This window comes from Parasteatoda tepidariorum, chromosome 3, assembly GCF_043381705.1.
Source record: "Parasteatoda tepidariorum isolate YZ-2023 chromosome 3, CAS_Ptep_4.0, whole genome shotgun sequence".
NCBI classification, from domain to species: Eukaryota; Metazoa; Arthropoda; class Arachnida; order Araneae; family Theridiidae; genus Parasteatoda; species Parasteatoda tepidariorum.
This window is the reverse complement of record NC_092206.1, coordinates 10,878,463-10,900,124: the sequence shown is the minus strand read 5'-3', so window position 1 is coordinate 10,900,124 and position 21,662 is coordinate 10,878,463. Positions and strand designations below refer to the sequence as shown.

At 31.4% G+C, this 21,662-nt stretch overlaps 1 protein-coding gene across 1 annotated transcript in view; it reads left to right on the top strand.

Moving 5' to 3' along the window:
* The first annotated feature begins 15,719 nt into the window (after positions 1-15,719).
* The window catches only part of LOC110282172 (major royal jelly protein 5-like), a 33,544-nt gene continuing 27,601 nt past the window's right edge, over positions 15,720-21,662 (top strand). Inside the window, exons 1-2 of the mRNA XM_043048986.1 lie at positions 15,720-15,827; positions 16,284-16,297. Coding sequence (XP_042904920.1) covers positions 15,720-15,827; positions 16,284-16,297 — 122 coding nt within the window. The remainder of the gene's footprint in view (positions 15,828-16,283; positions 16,298-21,662) is intronic.

The window sequence follows — 21,662 nt, the reverse complement described above, 5'->3', positions numbered from 1 at the left end:
TTACAGAAAATTATAACAGTTATTTCATCCACAAAACTATCTCTTCTAAAATATTGACTTTTAAGAAAGAAAGAAAAATGATTAATGAGAAGTGACTAAGGATAGGTGAGCGGAGCCTGCTAGTTGAAAAAGCGAAAGGAAAAATTTTGTCAAAAAAATATTGCATAAAAATGTTAAAAGAAAAATACAATGTGGATAAAAATTATTCATATCAACCATGGAGTATAAGTGGTTTAGGTAGAGGAAAACAAGTTTTCTTGAATAGCTTTTAACTTTAGGAAATAATATGGAAATAATATGTTCTATCTTTTTAGGAAATAATATGGTTAATCGCAGAACTTAGAGTAAGACAATGGATAGCATTTGGAGGAATGGGCAGGTGACGTAGTGATCGTGTCTCGATGCTGATTGGTTATGTAAACGTGGCATTTGTTTACGTTAGCAACTGCACTCTCCATTCCACTTCAAGTAAGCCAAGCCCGTCAAGTACCAATTCTCTTTAGTAACACGGCCTATATTCTTTCACAAAGATTTCAATTATTTCACTATATATTTACACGAAGACTTAACATAAAGACAGGCGCGAAGCTATGTAGGACATAAACAAACTAATTATACTTCGAAGTTGCAAAATGCACGAAACAAAAATATATCACGGTTACAATAAAGTAATAATTCTAAGTTAAGTAAAAGAAGCAGACGAGAAAAAGCTTCATTCAATTAATTAAATGTGCGAAACTTTTTTGTATTTAATTAACTTAAAGTTAATTTTCATTTTAAGTTATGTAGAGTAACTTTTTAGATCAACTTTAATACGCCAGTTTGTTGATAAAGGCTGTGACGTCATAGATTACATGTGTGGGTATAGTTTGTCTTCTTCTGCAATTACTCAATTAAAGAAAAGTTTAGTTAATTTTAAATGAATTCATAGAGAAAAGCAAACGCTGTTTAAGTCAAACGAGCTATTTTCGTGTAAATTAGCTTTGTAAATTGTGCAAGGGAATCATTGAGAAACAATGAAAAGCCACAAGAAAAGGTTAAGAAAATAACTTTAAATAATAAAACTGTTTTGCAATGTTTCGTTTTGGGTTTTTATTTACTCTCTTCTAAATAGAACAGGGGCCACAAGTTTACGCTATTTTCCCAGTCTCTCCACTTTTTCCCTCTTCATTACCATGGTTTCGGCAAATCACGGTTCTTTTCACCAGGGCAGTATATTTCAATTTGAAGTTCTTATTTATTTATTTATTTATTATTTTTTTTTTACATCCATCTTTGAACAGTTGACCAAATTTTGGGTTTACGACTATAGTTCGCTCACCAGGAGTTGGCACTTGGCTCCGCCTTCACCACGTGGTATGCGACGATACTATTTCGCTATTTTTGGGAGAAGGTTGTGAGCAGTCCTGAGCAATGTTGCTATTTGGCGATCGTTTGGCAAAAATACTTATTTCACAAACTTTATGTACATTTTCTTAACAATAAATATTTCATAAATTTGATGATATTTTGCACCATTTTTTATGATATTTCTTTCGTTTGAGTGAATAGTTTGTCTTTTATGAGACATTTCTCTGGGAGAACAACAGTTTTTAAATTTAAACTATATTTACTTAGCTAGTGTAACAAAAGGTATAATAGCAGATGATAAAGCAAAGTAAGTGACTGAAAAAGAATTCACTGATTGTGTTTGGCGCGCATTAAGGGTTGTCTCAATTTCAGCAACGGAGATTTTTCTCTTCTAACTCCCGCGCTGAAATGAACTCTGCGTCCGAGGAGGTGGAGCCAAGTCTCAACTCCTCGTGAACGAACTATACTAATGTTCAACTCCGTAGCCTCCTTTGTTCATCGTCTAAAATTACGCAAAATATATAGATACATTGAGATAGGAATAAATATAACATAACCCACAAATACCAAGTAGGCTACTATAGTTTAGTATAATTATCATACTTTATATAGCAATTTTTACACAGGGTAGCTATATATACTATGATGTCAAGAAAATATTAAATAAAAAATTATTTTTTCACCTACGCACATTATTTTGAAAAATCTATGTATTTTGAAAATTCTATATATAAAAATCTGTTTTGAAAATTTGATATATGTTGAAAAATCTTTATACCTATTAAAGAACTCGCTTAGCTGAACCATGATATGATTAAAATTCAATAACTAATAATGTCCAAAAAGAACGTTGACAAATAAATAAAAAAATTATTAAGTTAATATTCATATAAATATTTCCATTTGAAAAAATTTATTATTACTAAAAAATTCAAATAATGTCTATTTTTGAACGTTTCTTAAAATGTTCATTAAGTTGAATAGTTCATTAAAAGTTCTCTTCTTAAACTTCCTACATGCACACATTCTTATGCATTTGCACATGGAAAAAAATGTATGTATGAGATTTATTTATCATTACTTTTCATTAGTATACGTAACATTTTATTAATTGTTTCAAAATTAAAAAAATAATAATAATTATCCGTTTTTTTTTCAATTTAATTAAAATCATTTCAATTATTTTTTTTAAATTTATTATTTTTATTTTTACACTATTTTATTTGTTTTTTATAATATATTTATTATTTATATTTGTAATTTTCTCATATTAAATGTTCTATGTACTTTTCAGTTTCATGCGCAGGCAATTAAATTTCTTTTAAGCAGGTTACAAAATATGTATTACAGATAAAATAACGTAGTACCGGTTTTATTAACGTTTCTATTTCAGATATCTGTACTGGGTGCTCGAAACAATTTTATGCTGCAAGAGGCACATAAATTAATCCGCTTACAAGAGTCAAGAGTTAAAGAAAGAGTCAAGTTCAGAGCTAATCGTTATAATTAGAAAAGTACAAAGATCGGAAAAAAGATTTCAAATATTTTTTTTTAAGTCTTTAAAAATAATTTCGCTAGCACTGGATATTATTAAGTTGAAAAATCATACTAAATGAGCATAAAGAAATTAATTAATTGCTGATTGAACTGTCACAGTAGCTTTTTCAAACTCTTTTCGGCTTTTACTTTCATTAGGCTCTGTAATTGTTCCCGGAGGAATTCGCAAGGAAAAACTCATAAGTTTTAAAGAAGGATTAACACTTTTGAGTTTTTTTTCTTCACATGATAGGTTTTTTTTTTTTTTTTTTTTTTTTTTTTTTTTTTTTTTTTTTTNTTCTATTATTTAATTCATAAAAAAAATATGTTACTATCTTTTATTGTCCATAAGAAACTACTTTTACTTTACAGCCAGAGGGTAAACCTGTTATACAGTAAACTATTCCTTTGAAACATTTTATATATTGAAAGGATTTTCGCTTGCTTAATATCAGTAATACATATGTAAATTTACTTTGCTCAAGATAAGTTTTCTTTGTATTATTATTGCAACTTATAATAGAATAACTTAAAAACTTATAATAGAAGAACAATGATAAATAATAATAAAATTAATAACGCTGAATGCTTATAATATATAAAATCATTTGAAATGCAGTAATTTATTATCAGGGATGATCTAATGAAAAAGTAAAACACTCCCGCAACAGTCCGTTGTGTGCCAAGGGGTCATGCCAAGTCCGTTGTGTGCCAAGTTTCAGGCACCTCAATTCTAAGACCCCCGACGCGATTGAGGAATTATGCTAAGGCCACTTTCACTTACAAGCTGGCGCTATATCTGAATCTGGGTGTGCTCCAAGCCGGTACTGGGTATCGAACTGCAGTCCTTCACATTGACAGTTTATTGCATTAGCCTATGAGTCATCAATGATCTAATAACTACTGGAACTATTGTGTGGCTTGCATACCCAACTGCAGTCATCAATGATCTAACAACTACTGTAAATATTATGTGGGTTACATACCCAACTGCATTAGCCTATGAGTCATCAATGATCTAACAATTACTGGAAATATTATGTGACTTACATACCCAACTCAATTAGCCTATGAGTCATCGATGATCTAACAACTACTGGAAATATTATGTGGCTTACATACCCAACTGCATTAGCCTATGAGTCATCAATGATCTAGCAACCACTGGAAATATTCTGTGACTTACATATCCAATATGACTTACAATGTTTTAAAAATAAACTTCACCTGCTACACTGTACTACCTTTGTACTTAAATGTAAAAGTTTCAGAAATAACTTTTGAAGTCCTTCTTTGGAATGCTATTTAAATTTGCTATAGGGTTTTATTAATGACTTTGATATTCATAAACTTTTTCTTCGGGAAATTTTATGTTTTTATTATTTTATTTTTGGTTCAAGAGGTTGCTAAGAGGAATTTTTAACCACGAATTTTTTTGCATCCAATATTGGAATATATGTTTGGACAAGGATGTCAAAGACAAAAAGGTCGTCAGAATTAAAAACTTTTCTTTAAAACGGACTTTAAAAGTTGTTTCTAATATTAGTACTGTCAATTACAAAAGCGCAGTATTGCTGGCTGAGGTAGAGAAATACGTTTATTGGGTATTTAATTCACACTGTTTCAAGAAACTAATGGCTGGAGTAGAGTCTTCACCTCCCAATAAAGTAAATCGGGTTCGAATCCTAGCCACGGCTAGTCGATTGCACAGCTGCACCCGGCTTGCACTAACCGCAGTGCTGACGTAAAATATCCTCAGTGGTAGACGGATCACGGGTTGGAGTCCCCTTACCGTCAGGTTTACCGTGGAAGAGGTTTTCCTCTCCATTTGACGCAAATGCAGGTTAGTTCCATTCAAAAGTCTTCCACGAAGGCAAATTTCTCCCTATACTCATACAGGAGTTTCCTTGTCTTCTGGATTAGGTTCAAAATTACAAGGCTATAGAGTAGAACATTGATAGTCGTAAACTCGAAATTGGGTCGGTTGTTCAACGACTGTTATAAAAAAAAATGTTGGGTAAAGTTTCAAACTCTAAATCATTAAAACCAATAAGGTATCAGGCTTAATAATGCAGGAAATAGTGGAAAATGTAGAATTATGTTAATTTTGATAACTGAAAATAAAATAATGCATAAGCTACCACGCATTGCTCATTTTCGGTATATTTCATTACTAATTAGCATTTCTCTTATTAATTACTTAGTGAAAAGACAGTGATAGCTTTTTTTCTTTAAATTTTTAATACTGGGATAAAAGAATATTCTGCTTCTTCTTATAGCAATTCTCATCCACTTAACTTACACGAGACACCAGTTACCACAAGTCACTAAAAACTACATTACAAACTAAAGAACACCAAAAAAAGTAATCCTTATCGTGTACAAGGGATACTGTAACTGAGAAAACTCATTACTTGAAGTGAGCGTTTGATGTAGCTTCTCAGACATTTTGTGTAAAGGCAACTGGGATTAAATGAATCATCAAATAACCTTTAGTAAGGTTTTTCTCCTCCCTTTTTATTCAATCACCGCGTTTCTTGGTTTGACTATAATTTTTTTAGAAGCCTTACTTTTTCTGGGCTAATGGAAGTATGTTACAACTCAAACATAAAAGGAAAGTCTCAACTGGATTCACTGTATGAAAAATTCATAACAATCCACTTCAATAAGAACCTTAGTCAAATTTATATACAGAATAACAATACAGAGAAATAAGAGTAAAAAACGAAGTACTAGATTAAGTAATAAAGAATCTTAACTTATAGTAAGAATAACTCGATAGATTTTGAAACAGAATAATATCAATCACGAATATATTAATGAACGTGAATTTAAAAAACTGTAAAAAATCTTTTAAGATACATCAGCAGCAAATACGGTCAGATCGAAAACTAATAATATCCCAAGTCAAAATTCTTGATGGTCCTATCGAAACATTTTAATGGTTGTTTCAGTGCGATTTGTGATGGTCCAACATCATTCGATGGTCACCATCATCCAACAAATTTCCATTATTCGTTCATGGTTTTGATATGCCAACAAATTTCCATGATGGAAAATGCTACTTTAATACTATGATGGTTAACCATCAAAAGAAGCTTGATTCTTATGAACCAATAATCCATGATGACCAATGATGGTCACTGATGGTTCCAACTATACTTTTCCACGATGGTTTAAAGGGAATTCCTGTTAGTTCTCAGGAATATACCATCAGAACAATTCCGGTTTTTTATGTTGGATCATCATAAATCAGTCCAAATTCCTATATTGGGATGATGGTTGTTCATGATTGTTCCAACATTTGATTTCTAAGGTACTATGATGGAAATTCGTGATGGTCCATGATGATACAACAATGCATTTCCATGATGGTTTAATAATAATTATTGCTCTTTCAGCAACCGTCAAAACAATTTGTTTTGATTTTACTTTGGCCCTTCAAAAATCAATCCGAAATCCTACATTTTGGAGATAGGGGCTCATGATTGTTCCAACTACTGATTTCTAAGAAACTATGATGGCAATTTCTGATGGGTCAACATGCACAAACCATCAAAACAAGTTGCTATTCTTAGGTTGGACCATCGTAAATCAGTCCGAATTCCTACATTGAGGTGATGGTTACATATGATGGTTACCATCAAGAATATAATGGTTCATGATGGAATTATTGATGGTTAACATCAGGATTATGTTGGTCCATTAATGAAAAACCATCGAAAATTTTGACTTGGGATACTTTATAAAATTTAAATGGCCCACTTGTCTCTTCCTAGCAAGGTATTTCTAATATCTTGAGATCGCCCAAGATCGTGTAACTATAGACCTCCCTCTTAAACTTTTACCGTGTGGTCTATATAAGCGGTACAAATGTTTTCCCCCTTTATCATTCTAAGAAAATAATTTAATTAAGTATGTATTATTAATGATAAATTTAATTTTATTTATTGTAATTATTATTATTTTTATACGAAAATTCAAGTTTATGTTTATTTTATTATAGAATTATGTTTTCATTTCAGTAACCACACAGACTACATGCATATTTATAAAATTACATTTACATTATTATGCTTCTTATTTGAAGTAAGACTTTCTTAATCTTTCAGAATATCATAAAAACATGAGTTTTTTGCTTTTAAATTGTTTATAACAAAATACTTCATGCAACCTATTACTGTTTAACGTAATTATCTTACATTTTGTTTACATATTATTTTAATAAATTAAATTAATACACTGCATTTTGTTAAAATTGCTGAGATAAGCCTACGTCTTCAGAAAACTCTACAAAGCTAGAATTTTTTGTAATAGAATTTCGTTGTGAGTTTATAAATAAAGTTTATTACATATAGCACATTGTAAAATCTTATATTTACTTAATTTATTTAAAGCAAATTAGTGTGAATATTTTTTTATACTTAATAATTTAATAATAATTTTTTTACGTTAAAAATTATTTTATTATTACTTTATTTCTTTATTATAGTAAAAAATAAATAAATAATAATAAATTGTTAGTTAATTTAATATATTTTGAGCTCTAAGACGTTTCAAAACGAAATAAGATAAACAAGCATTATTTTCATACCTTGTAGATATAATGGTACTCGAATGTTTTAGACGGAAAAATGTTTTGGTTTTCGTTTTATTTTCTTTCATCCAATTTCTGCGTTGAAATATAAACATGCTCTCATTCGATAACGTTTCACAGTAATTGTATATACTATTAACATAAATAACTTTTTGTACTTATTTTAAAACTTTGATAACGGAAAATATAAAACAAATTTCATAGTTGTAGCTTCAAACATATTTATTTAAAGATAACCGATTAAATAGAATATATTTTGTTTCTAAAAAAGAAAATGCAATGCTCATAAAATTGAATACAATGTTTAATCACGTAAGAATCAGAATTGGCAATACTGAGCGAGGACAAATATGGAATTACAGGAAGAAGAAAAATAGTGCGTGGAGTCCCTCCGCGTGGAAGAAGTTAAATTTCGCAACCTGCGACGTTAATTGTAGAAGAATCAGCAGTCGTAGAAGGATTACTAGTTCTATTCAACGACTCTTTTTCCTGCTCCGCTCGCTTCCGTGCTCTGTAATCACGGTAATATTGTGCATTTTTCCCTCGTGGACCTCTTGAACCAGTGGAAGTGCTTGTGGTTGCCTCATCGTCTCGCCCTGGAAAATGTATTTGTATTAATAATGTATGTGAATGCGTCATAGTGTAATTTCAGAAGAGAAAACCTAATAATCAATTGATATTCACAAGAGACGTACCTTGACATAACCTTATAAATCCGTCGCATTGTCCGTGGGATTGCTTTCACTCATTTTATACAATTGTTATCCACTAAATTTGAAAATAAAAAATGCTACCCTATTAAATTATATGTGTATCAAAACAAACTGAAAAAAATATTTATAGAAAAACAATACTTATGTGACTTTTATTATTTGTATGTTAGTGAGAACTAAAACAATATGGAAATGAATGAGGGAAAACTGGATCCTACCACGTGATTACCCGGCCAATTAAAATGAAGCGTTAAACGTTTAACGCAACATTGTTGGAAGTCGCATAAGAAGTATCACTTCAAAAAGCTCATTAGGATGTTTCGGGGTTCGTGGAAGCAGTATTCAGGAGATATACTGAGGATACAGATTGATTCAGATATGATTAAAAAGCAAAAGCTTCTGAAAATTCGAATATTTTCGTTGTGAGTTGATTATTTCAACATCGTCTTGACAAAACGATCGTGCGTATGTCATCTTATTTTTCTATGTTATGGTGAAAACAATAAAATATTTACTTAATGATAATAGCCTTTTAACTAAGCGAACATGTCGCTTTTTTTCTCCAGTTCCTGAGAGAGTTATCGCTAATGTCTTTCCTCCAGGGAATAATCAGTAAGCGAAGATGGGATTTAGTGGACAATACACCTTCAGAATAATTGTTCCCTAAAGGGTTTCTACTTTTTTAGCAAAGCATTAAATAAGACTACATTTTCAGAATGTGCATATTCTTTTGTTCGATTAAAATATGCGTATCATGAAGTTTAGTTTAGGTCGTTAAAAGCAAATAAAGAGGACAAGAAAAGTATTTTAAAACACTATTTTTCTGTCAGTACGGATAAAAAAAGAAGTGTTGTTCTTAGATTTAAATGATATACTTATAGGCAGTCTTTATTCTTACATTGAGAAAAAAGTATGTTCAAAACTATCAGAATATGGTTAAATTGATTGTGTTTCTAGTTGTATGGGTACTCAAAAAAGCATGGTAATTTTTTCTTAAGCATCTTAGTAATGATATTTGTAAAATTAATTTTGAAATATGGTTTTTATAATCTGTGATAAAATATAGTAAATGCGAAGAAATTTAATAATTGTAGAATGATACCTTATCATCATCAATGGCTCAACAGCCCAGGGTTGGCCTTGAACTTCTCGAGAAGTTTTTTTCCAGACTAACCTTTTTCCTGCTAGCGTTTTCCATTTTTTACTTTTTAAGACCAAAACGTCTTTTTCTAGGTCATCTGTCCTTCTCAAATTCAACCTGCCTTTTTTTCGTGTGCCAACTGGTTTGGCATTAAAAACGCTTTTTGCAGTACTGTCTTCGCCCATTTTGATAATGTGGACTGCCCATTTTATTTTTTGTCGTTTAATAAAGCGAATAGTTTCAGGGTCATTATATGAGTGATAAAGCTCTAAAGTTGTTTTTTAAGCCACACACCATTTTTTTTTTTTTTGAATTCCTCCAAAAATACTTCTTAAGACCTTTCCCTCAAAGCTACAGAACATTACCTCATTCGTACAAGATATGGTCCAGGTTTCACAAGTATGTGTTAAAATTGATCCTAAAACAGATTTATATAATAAAACTTTCGTTTACTATTTTCAAATTCCATTGAAACAACTATTGGCTATCGTAATTCTCATTTGTATTTCCAATATAATTCCTGTTGTCGATTACAGAACCCAGTTTACAGAATTGTCAACAACCTCAAATTTATATTTTTCAATTTCTAAATAGGTGTTATTGAAGCTTGTTTAAGTACAGTAGTTCCTCGCCTGTAGTTCCTTGTTTAGTGTCTGTAGTTCCTCGTAGAAGAGCTCCTTTTCAAAACTATCTTTGTCCCCCGTTGAAGCATGAAAGTTCATAAAACTATAATTAAAGAAGATTCCTTTTATCCTAATATTACAAAGCCTAGGTGACTTTGTAACAAAGTCGATTAGAAAAGGTCTTATTCTCTTACCCAGTATAAAGTCTGTACCAAATATGTGCTTGTTTTTATCACAGCTACAGATATCTTATAGCATAAGATAAAAACCATTTAATTGGTTAAACTTACTTTTCAGCTCTGAGTGTTTTTATTAAATAAGAAACAATAAGAATTGCACTTTTGAAAACCAGGATTTTCGATTAACCGTTGATGAATGGTTTGAATACCGCATATTCTGGTTTTATTAACTTATTATAGTTTTATTATTATATATATCATTATTATTATAGTTTTTTTAACCAGAAATTCCATACAGTGAGATAATTTTATCCGATTATTTTTCTACGCGCAGTAATAAATAACGGATTGATTGCAATTTATTGAGCAAATTAATTGGTTTTATTTACTATTATTATAGTTTTTTTAAACAGAAATTCCATACAGTGAGATAATTTTGACCGATTTTTTTTCTACGCGCAGTAGAAAATAACAAATTGATTGCAATTGATTGAACAAATTGATTGGTTTTATTAACTATTATTATAGTTTTTTTAATCAGAAATTCCATACAGTGAGATAATTTTATCCGATTTTTTTCTACGCGCAGTAATAAATAACAGATTGATTGCAATTTATTGAACAAATTAATTGGTTTTGTTAACTATTATTACAGTTTTTTTAATCAGAAATTCCATACAGTGAGATAATTTTATCCGATTTTTTTCTACGCGCAGTAATAAATAACAAATTGATTGCAATTTATTGATCAAATTAATTGGTATTATTAACTATTATTACAGTTTTTTTAATCAGAAATTCCATACAGTGAGATAATTTTATCCGATTTTTTTCTACGCGCAGTAATAAATAAGATTGATTGCAATTTATTGAACAAATTAATTGGTTTTATTAACTATTATTACAGTTTTTTTAATCAGAAATTCCATAAAGTGAGATAATTTTATCCGATTTTTTTCTACTCGCAATAATAAATAACAAACTGATTGCCGTGCTCGGTGGGCTAGTCAATACCCAAACTTGTTTCAAAGTGCTTTTAGGATTGTTTTGCAAATACTAACTCACTCATTGCATGCTTATGCATTTAGTCTGGCTTAATAAACACTTTGCCATTCTTTTCAAATTAAAGTTCTAAAATTATGTGGCCTATTTATCCTGTGATCCATTTTTTTAAAAATTTATATTCATTGTGATTAATTTATATATATATATATATATATATATATATATATTACGCTTATCTTCAAATCCAATCATTCTTTTATTCAAAATATATCTGAAAACCAAACAAAATGCTTTCATCCCTAAAAATAATAATATGTCGAAATTGCAAAAAGATTTAATAATAATGGTATATTTATTGCTATTTATGATAACAAATATATATTCGTTTTAGGAAAATCAGATGATATTTTTCAGAAATTCCCAAATGGTTGAGATTATTTTTTTTCATTTCAAAGTAATAGTTAATTACTTTTTCACTGGTTTGTATTTAACAACGGTAAACAGACAGTAAGTAATATACTTTAATTTAGAGATTCTTAGCTGAAGTCTTCCGTTTCGGGGGAAAAAAATCGTTCAAAACAATAACTGAAAAGGGTTCTCCGTCTAGACTTGTGATATTAGAATACAGAGAGAAAAAAAAACTGATTTGGATTTTTATCCTATTGGGAATACAGTTTCACTTAAAATCGAAGACTTTATTCATTAGTTTTGAATCTTCTATTCAAATTTCGATTCATTTTTCTGTTAGACATCCTCAAAAATTGTTGCAGAATGTATTTTATTATAGAGTTTCTCGTTATTATAGAAGAATTTCATTTTCGGATGGAGCTATTTCATTTTCAGAATTTATATAGTAAAAGTATTCTTAAAAGTTCTTTGGGTACTCAAAAATAAAAAGGATGCTTTTTGATCATTGCTCGGAATATGTATTTAGAATCCTTCTCAAGTGGCATATAAGGGGTTGCAAACCAATATTCTAGCAAGAAAGGATGTAGCTTTGAAGCTACTATGTTGAATCATTTCATTTTATAACCGTCGTTGAACAGCCGATCCAATTTTTGATCTTACGACTACTAATGTTCAACTCCGTAGCTTTATCATTTTGAATCCAATCTAGAAAACAAGGGAACTCCTGGATCAAGTATGAGGAGAAATTTGCCTTCGTGGTGAACTTTTGATGGAACTAACCCGCATTTGCCTTATATGCAGAGAAAAAGCACGGAAACCTCCCAGGGTTAGTCCGATGGCAAGGGAACTTCAAATCACTATCCGTCTACTACTAAGTATATTTTACGTCAATACTAGGATAGGTGCGAGTCGGGTGCGGAATTCGTATCGACCAGCGATCGCTGGGACTGAAATTCGGTTTACTTCATTGGGAGGCAAACGCTCTATTCCCTGAGCCACCACGAGTCACCTAATAAGATTTAATAAAAAGAATAACATGGAACCCATTTTTTATTAAAACGGTTTGACAATTCTATTTATTCATTCTTTAAGAGCAATCACGCACATTGAGTTTAAATGTAAGAGCTAAGCCGAACCTTGGGGTAAGATAGCTTGTTGTACTTCTACTTTCCAGGTTGAACCTTCCCGCATTTGCGTAACATAGCAAGGAACAACACCAGAACCTCCCTCGGTTAGTCTGACGGCAAGAGGACTCTAGCCCATAATCCGTCTACCGCTAAGGATATTTCACGTCAGAACTGTGGTTGGTGCAAGCCGGATGCGGAATTCGTATCGACCAAGCATCGCTGGGATTCGAACCCGGTTCCTCTCGTTGGAAGGCGAACGCTCTATAGCCTGAGTCATTACGGCTCATGTTGAATCATTAGTGAGGTAAGCGGGCTGTGAAATATCAAAACCTGTTTGATTGTCGTATGAAACTTGGAAGTGTTTCTAAAAATTTTCTTTCTATTTCCCCCCTTTTTTTCCGTCCGATCCTTAAATACATTTTCCTTTTTATCTGGTTCACGTTTCTTCGTTAGATTTCAAAAGTGTCGCTCTCTTAAGTTTAATCTTGCGACCCGTAAAGTGATTATTTTTTAAATTTAATTTATACAAGGATTCTAAAAATAATATGATACATACCTAGCATACATTTCTGAAAATAATATGATACATATCGAGCATGCATTTCTGAAGCAACTACTTAATAATATCTTACTACTAAATCGAACTATCGAAACTTTGCCAAACAAGTATACGTTATACATTGAGCAAATGTATGCATAGATATGCGTAGCAATGAACACGTACTAGTTTTTAAGTAGTTTGAATAGAAAAAAATAGCGAAAAATTAATAGAGAAATAAAAATACAAATAAAGTGTAATAAAGTCTTAAAAAATAACGATACATACGTTGAAGCTTCACGTTTGCTTTTAATAACTGAGTGTAAATTTACAAGGTTTAGGTTAGATTTACAAGGTATATCGAACTATCGAAACTTTGCCAAACAAGTATTCGTTATACATTGAGCAAATGTATGCATATATATGCGTAGCAATGAACACGTACTAGTTTTTAAGTAGTTCAAATAGAAAAAAATAGCGAAAAATTAATAGAGAAATAAAAATACATATAAAGTGTAATAAAGTCTTAAAAAAAACGATACATACTTTGAAGCTTCAAGTTTGCTTTTAATAACTGAGTGTAAATTTACAAGGTTTAGGAAATAATACCTATGCGTATAAATGTCTCAGCAAACATTATTTTTTCCGTTTTTGTTTTAACCCAACTGAGGAATAAACGCACTTTTGTGAAGAAAAAAAATGGAATAAAACATATTCGCTTCCTAGTCGTTTTTCTATCAATATCTATGGTACGATATAAATATGACTTAATTAAAAAAAAAAAAAAAACGATGTACAGTCAGAAAAAAAAAGTTCACTCTTATAACTTTTGAACGTTTGGTCAGATTAATAATTTTGGTAGTAAATGAAAGAAATATCTTAAATTATGTATATCAGTAGACTACAACTTTATGATTATTTTGACGAAAAATGTACTTTTTTTTTAAGAAACACATCAAATGTTTTATTGCTTTCGATTTACCGTGCAAAAATAACCCCTGAAAGCAAATTTCGTAAAATATGGGCCTAGAAAGACAGATGAACATTTGGCATAAAAATTATTAGAATATCGCCAATTTTTGGCCTTGGTAGAAACGAGTTTACAGAAAACATGAATTCGGAATCGTATTGTCTTAAAGTAATTATTCATTGCTCAGACTTTCATTGCGTGCAGTGAAGTAAAATGTAAAATTTTAAGAAATAAATAAACAGCGGTAGGAAGATTTTTTTTAAAAAAAAGTTAATTGAGTAAATCTATCAAACTGCGTTAGGATACAAATTTGATACCAAAATCATAAAATTTGTAAAAAATTTCAGTAAAATTTTTCTCTTTAATAAAAACTAGGAAAAAAGGTATTTTACTATTTTTTTTTCTTGGCTGTTTGAGTTTCAAGTGGGTGGAGCTACTTTGGCTTCGGCGTTCTACTTCCGAGATAATTCTTCTTCTTTTTTTTAATTCATACCGAATAAAAATACAAAACTCGATTTTTGGAATTTTTTTTTCTTTTAAAGAAAATATGCTTCGAAAGACAAAAATTACATTTATCATCCGACTAGGGTTGAATTATTAAAAATGTTAAAAACGGTGGCATAATTATTTCACAATTAGCTTTTATCATATGAAATGAAGAGCCCAAATATATTTCGTTACCAAATTCTACAAACATGTTTTCAAAATAATCTAAAAGCTTTTAAAAGTTAGCACGAATTAAATTTCTGTTTGACGTGTGTATCTTTTACGATATATATCATCTAATATATATATATCAAATCCCACCCATGAGACTCCCTAGAGTCATCTTATTTGATATAGATTAGTAAGGAAGGATAGATTAGATATAGATTAGTAAGGATTCCAATTAGTAAGGAAGAGCTAAAAAAAAACAATTAGGAGATCAGAACAATGAAATGGTCGATGGGAAATTCGAAGTTTGTTTCTCCATCAAAGGCAAACAAGGGAAACACTGGGTTGTCCAGACAGACCCTAGCGTCTTCAAGAAAATTATGAGAAAGACAAAACTTAAAATTGGTCCGTCCATCGGGCCAAAGAATACTTTAAGACCTTTAAGGTTTTACAAGTGCAACACATATGGGCACATGGCTAAAGACTGTCTGAATAATGAAAACTGCACAAACTGCGGTGAAGAGGGGCATTAGATGAACTAGTGCAAAAAGAAAAGTAAATGTTTGAATTGCGACTTCGCAAACAAAAAATACGGCTTAAAACTAAATGTTAATCACCCAGCAAGACAAAGAACGTGCCCATCCAACCAAAGGGCGATTGCAGTACTAAGAACAAAGATTCCATACTGATTATTCCCCAAATTTTTGTGTGCTGGCTATGGCGTCCTCCACCCTTTCCGGGTGCTTTCAAATTGTATTTTCAAATTGTAATTTTCATTTTATTTGTAAGACCCACAGGTTGTCGGTCATTATTTCGATTGTAAATTTTTAATAAACGTTCAAAATGGTTTCAGAATCTCCCAGTCGGAGGATGCCTCGATGGGTCGTGGAGTGGCGACGGTCTCTCAGTGCGACACTCCTGGTGAGTCGTCTGCAGCTGAGAATGGCACCGCCGCACCCGACTCGGGATTGTCCATGGAGCTAGGAGTAAGTGGAGAAGACACTCCCATTGGCCCACTCCTTTCAAGTTGAAGCAACCGCGAGAGTTCTCCGCCATCTTACTTGCTGCGTCGTTGTGCGCTCATACATCTTTCTATTTCTAGTTAATCCATGCTTTTTAACGAAACTTGGAGGGCTGTTTTGAAGGGTTCTTAATTTGATTTAAAGTGTCGAGTTTAGTCTTTTAAGTTAAATAAGAGATCCATCCATCCAAGCTTTCTCCATTTTTATTCAGCCGTTAGAATTTTCGTATTTCTAACTTTTAGAAAAAACATTTCAACTTGACAGAATTTTTAAAACAAATGGAATTCATGGTAAAGTTAATATTAGGTCAAGTTCATTTAACAATCACTAATGCACTTTTCAAAACAATTTCAAGAAGATAAAATAGTTTATTATCTAGAAATTTAAAATTTATATTACTCTGATAGTTTTAATTAATAGGTCCATAAAGTCAGGTAACTAATTATTTTAAGAAAAGACAAGAAAAAAAATATTAGGTAGTTATGAATGTGTTGCATCTATGGAGCTAACTCCAAGCTGAATATAGAAATAAATTGAATGCCACAATATTGAAAGATGGTTATTGTTAAAGAATGATTTCAGAAAGTGAAATACATAAATTTATACAAATTTATCTTGCTAAAAATAAATCCATACATATGAAGATTTATACTTTGATAGTTTTATGAATACTTAAATAGGACATTTTTAATTGCATACAAAGTAAATCAATTTAAAGAAAAATATGTCAAAATGTTTATTAAAAAAAAGGAAAAATATGTTACAGATTAATAAAATATTATCACAGTATTNAATTAAAATAATATAATTAAAATAATAAGAAGTCCAAGAAAAAATAATAAGACAAAGTAAGACTACTCGAATAACGAATAAAATAAAAATGATAATGACTGTCCGAACATACGACAATTCAAGCATAAACGAGCTACAACTGCCAATGTTTTGAAGTATGTAAGATGGCCGACGGTTAATTTCGCGGTTAACATTGCCGAGCTTTCGTCTTCATGAATTTCTGCTAGTGTCTCCTCCATCTACTCCTAGCTCCATGGGATTGTCCCTTTCGGCCTCCTCTGTCCATCGAACGATTGTGTTGCTCTTCGTCGGGCGTGACTCGGGGCCATGGAACCTCGTGTCCATGCACCACTGGGTCCTCCGACTGATTCGAGAACTGCAGTAACGATAGTCACCAAGTATAACCTGGATGCCCCCTACGAGGGAGGGACAGGGTTACAGCCTAGCCTTACGATATATATATATCACGGAATTATTAAAAAAGGTTATGGTTCAATAGTCATATGGCGACAGATTTCAATAAATAAGAAGAACATTCGTTCAAGAAACAACTCTATGACGTTGCAACAGTATTGGAACTGATTGCAAAACTAAAAATGGCGGTTATGCTGTCATGCTCTTAACGAACCAAGAGCCAGAAAAAAGAATTTATATTTTTGCCTCCCTGTCGGAAAAAAATCGTCTGCAAGAAACAATATTTATTATTCTTTCATCAGTTTCTTTAAATGAGAACAGAAAGGAGCATATTTGTTACGATTTTTAGACATCATTTTCATTGATTCTTATTACATGTTAATTGGGTACTTGCACTTCAAGAAGAAAAAGATCATAATACTCACACACGTGACCTATGCGGTCAGGTCCACCTGATCGTTTATAAGCAAAATGGCGTGTTGAAGTTGAGCTAAAGTTTCTGCTCATAAGCTGTCTATCTTATATACTCCCCCCCCCCAACATTTTTGAAATTATTTTCCCAAACCTGGAAATTCGAAATAACACTTCGATGATAGGTTTTTTTTTCTCTTCAGAAATAAGGGGTCGGCAATTTTGTGGACGCTTCAGGGCTTTAACTAATTCCTTAATTGTAAAAATTAAACCCCAATATCTGATCAATTGAGAACTAAGTAGAAAATTGATTTAGGTATAATTTTATCGAGTGTGCACTCATTAATGAAGGGAACAGAAAGTCCTTGGGTGATAAAACCTAAATTCCGCAGAAGTGCAAATATCGTTCCGATCGTCTACAATGCGTTCTCGAATATCTCGGATCCAAGAAATCATTCCGTTAAAAGGCAGATTATATCGAAAAGTTCCCAGTCAAAAGCAAGCTAAGCACTATTCTTAGCGAAATAATCTTCGATTCAATAATTAGCAAACCGATCTTTAACTTCTTGTTTGTAAATTGATTAAGAGTTCAAATTTATTATATCTTGCATTATCGTCTGCATGCCAGCATTATCACTTGGCGTTGTAAGCATTTTAGCCTAACAAATTAAGTTTCAAAAGTTCTGCTGCTTTAGCTTTGTACAAAAATAAAAAGTCCCTGGTCAAATTATTAGACGCACTATAAGATTCCATGTAAAATCTTAATTATTAGTATAGTATACTATAAAGCGTTTTTGTTTTCGTTTTTACGGGACTGAAACCGGTTTGCACTTGTTTACATTCGCGAAGCAATTGGTGAAATTAGGCGATGGATGATATAAATTCAATGTTTTATTTTTTATTTAATTTTATAACCGTAGTTGAACAGCCGACCCAATTTCATGGGTTTACGACTACTTACAACTCCGTAGCCTTGTAATTTTGAACCCAATCCAGAAGACAAGGAAACTCCTGGAATAGTACCCCCAGAGGTTTTGATTTGTTGTGGGAACATGGAGGACTTTGAGACTCGACAGATTTAACGTGCATCAGTCACCATTTACTACACGGGGAGTCTTCGGCCGGCGAGGATCGAACCCACGACCTCTTGGATATGGGCCCAGCTCCCTACCGACCAGGCTATCCCGGTCCCCCGAGGGATGAAAGGCTGAGTCAACCTTGCCCGGCCCAAGGATCGAACCCAGGACCTGTGACTCGGGATCGCGATGCGCTACTGCTCATAGACGATATATTATATAAATATAGAATATTTATTATATCAGGTATTACAATATTATATTGTAACTAGTGGACTGCGCCCCCTGCCATACCTCGTCAACCCCCGAAAATTGTTACGCAATCTTATATGGTTTGCTTCGCAAACCAAGCTCGCTACTAACTTAGGTAGGGGAGAGGGGGCACACGTGAACAAATTTTTTTATTTCTTCATTTTTCGAAAAATATCATCCCTTTCTCACAGTAAAGAAGTCCATATGTTTAAATAGTCTTTTCCTTGTCTTATGGAATTTTTTGAGATTTTTCAATAAAATATTTCTTTACTTTATGATATTTTAGAAAAATGACTTCAATTGTTCTCGTGTGCCCCTATTGGGGGCACATGTGAACATGCCTGGGGCACATATGAACAAGATTAAAAACACAAAGCAATAATAATATTTCAAAGAAAAAAATCTTCAATATAACAGATTTAGATACGCATTATACTGAAAGGGTTGTAGCTTACTATGTGAATCTAAATTGTACAACAGTACTTTTAATAAGAAAATAATTTTTCAGCAGTACAGTAATTTTTCCGCTGTTGGGTTTTTCGCAACTTCATGTTCCTCAGGAGTTGTAATGGGCCTTTTTCTTTCTTCTCTAATACTCTTTCATGCTTTTTTTTTCATTTTCTCTATCTTTTCATTTGTAGCTTTAGCAATTCTATCTTTCTCAAGTGTATCAGTTAGAATGTGCAATGCGCGATCAACCATTTAATAAAAATAAAAATAAATTAAAAAAAATTTAATAAATTAATTATGGAAAATTAAACAATAATAATTTTAAATGCATAGATATTTTTTAAACTTAAAATATCATGAGGATAATAATATTAATACTATGTAGGGGCACATGTGAACTGTTCAAATCTGCCCAGATATTTTGTTCACAAGTGCCCCATCATCCTTCTTTAAAGTTAATTTGAAAAATAAAAATTTTTTAATTGAGAAAAAAAAAAGTAATTGTCATAAACTTACCTGAATGCTCATATAATGGTCTGCAATAGTTAATTTTAGTATATTTGTTGATTTATACTATGCTTTCACTTGAAGAAGCGAGTGATTATAATATATACAACACCAGCTGATACAAAGAAATTGTCAGAATAGAACAGCAAAATGTCTCATTGTTCTGAAAGTTTTGCAGAGAGGTAGAACTAGTACTGCCATCAATTGAAAATTTTTCAAGATTTTTTATTTCAAATCATATTGGTAAAACATACCATGTTCACATGTGCCCCCTGTTCACATGTGCCCCCCTCTCCCCTACATAGCAAATGCACAAAATTCTAAGAATTCAAACAATCATTCAAATCCATACAACTTTTTTTAAAAAATAATTACATCTTTTTAGTAAATACTAAGTCATTAAAATAAATTTGAATTCAAATAAATGACATGTAATTCGTTAAACCTATTAGAAATGTGCTATAGTATAAAATCTTAAGATAAAATTTCTAAAACTGATATCTCTTTAAAAAGGTTAAAATTTTGGCTATAATTAAGTCTATTAAAAATTGAAATAAGTGAATTGCAATGGAAAAACCTGCATAAACAAATAAATTCTAGTAAAACAAATAAATTCGTGATATAAATCAAAAATCGTCAAATAAATTCGTAATATATAAATTCGTGAAAAAAAGCGCTTTCGACAAAATACTAAAATAGAGATCTATCGACAAAGACTACTCACTTCTGCCTAGCTTAATAGTATGAGATTGCCGCAGCTGATGCTCTCTGGTTATTTCAGTTTCCGTTCTTAAAAGCGCTGCATGTTGAGCCATCTCAGATAGATTTGACATGTGACATTTTTAGCGGCAATCATTGGTCGATTTTCTAGCGTTGCCATTCGGGGAGTTGTAATGAGGCTTTTTCTTGTCGCCGTGTAAGAGAAATATATATATAGATAATTAGATCAAATTATTAGACGCACTGTAGTTTTTTAATAATTATATGATTTGCACGAGTTTATAGGCAATACTTTTGTACTTAAACATACATGTAATGAGTTTTTATTCAGGAGAATTTTTATATACTTCGTATTTGTATTTATTTTTAACGTATTGCATTACAATGTTAACCCCAATTGATACACGAACGTAAACAAGTGCAAACTGGTTTCAGTGTCGTGAAAACAATAAATCTGTATATAACCACTTGCTAATTAAGGTGTTACTTAGAATCTTACAGTGCGTCTAATAATTTGATGAGGGGCTGTATAGTTATTCTAATCAAGGTGTAAATGTTCACCGTCTAAATAAAATCGCAATTAATCTTGTAAATTTTAAAAATAAGTTAGATTCTTATTTAATGATACAGAAAAAGAGAAATGTGTGTTTTCGCTTAAAATGTATAGAAAGCAAAACTAATTTTACTTTCTTGCCTTTTCTATATTCTCCTAAAGTGGAATTCCATATTCTTCAAGTTTACGGCGGAGATAATTAGGATTTAAAATAAAGCTATGGTTTTTGAAAACATTTGATAACTAGCGATACTTATGAATGAAAAATAAAAATGTTTGTCTGCGACTTTTAATGGTTAAAGTTCGATGATGTATAGTCAATTTTGAGGTAAGTAAGTTTCATTGGTAAAGATTATATAATTTGAACAATTCATCATTAATTTTAAAGTAGTTTATTCTAGTTTACGCGAGACAGAAACAAAAGGGTTAAAATTTAAGGAGAATTGATTTACTTAACTATTCTTATACTTTCATTTCGTGAAAAATTTGAATGAAAAATTTCTTGTTCCTGATAATAGATTGTAGTTAAAATAGATTGTAGAACCTTATAATAGAAGAAAACTACGTTGATTATTGTAATTGCAAATGCAACTGAAAAAAGTTATAATTCATATGCCTTTGAGC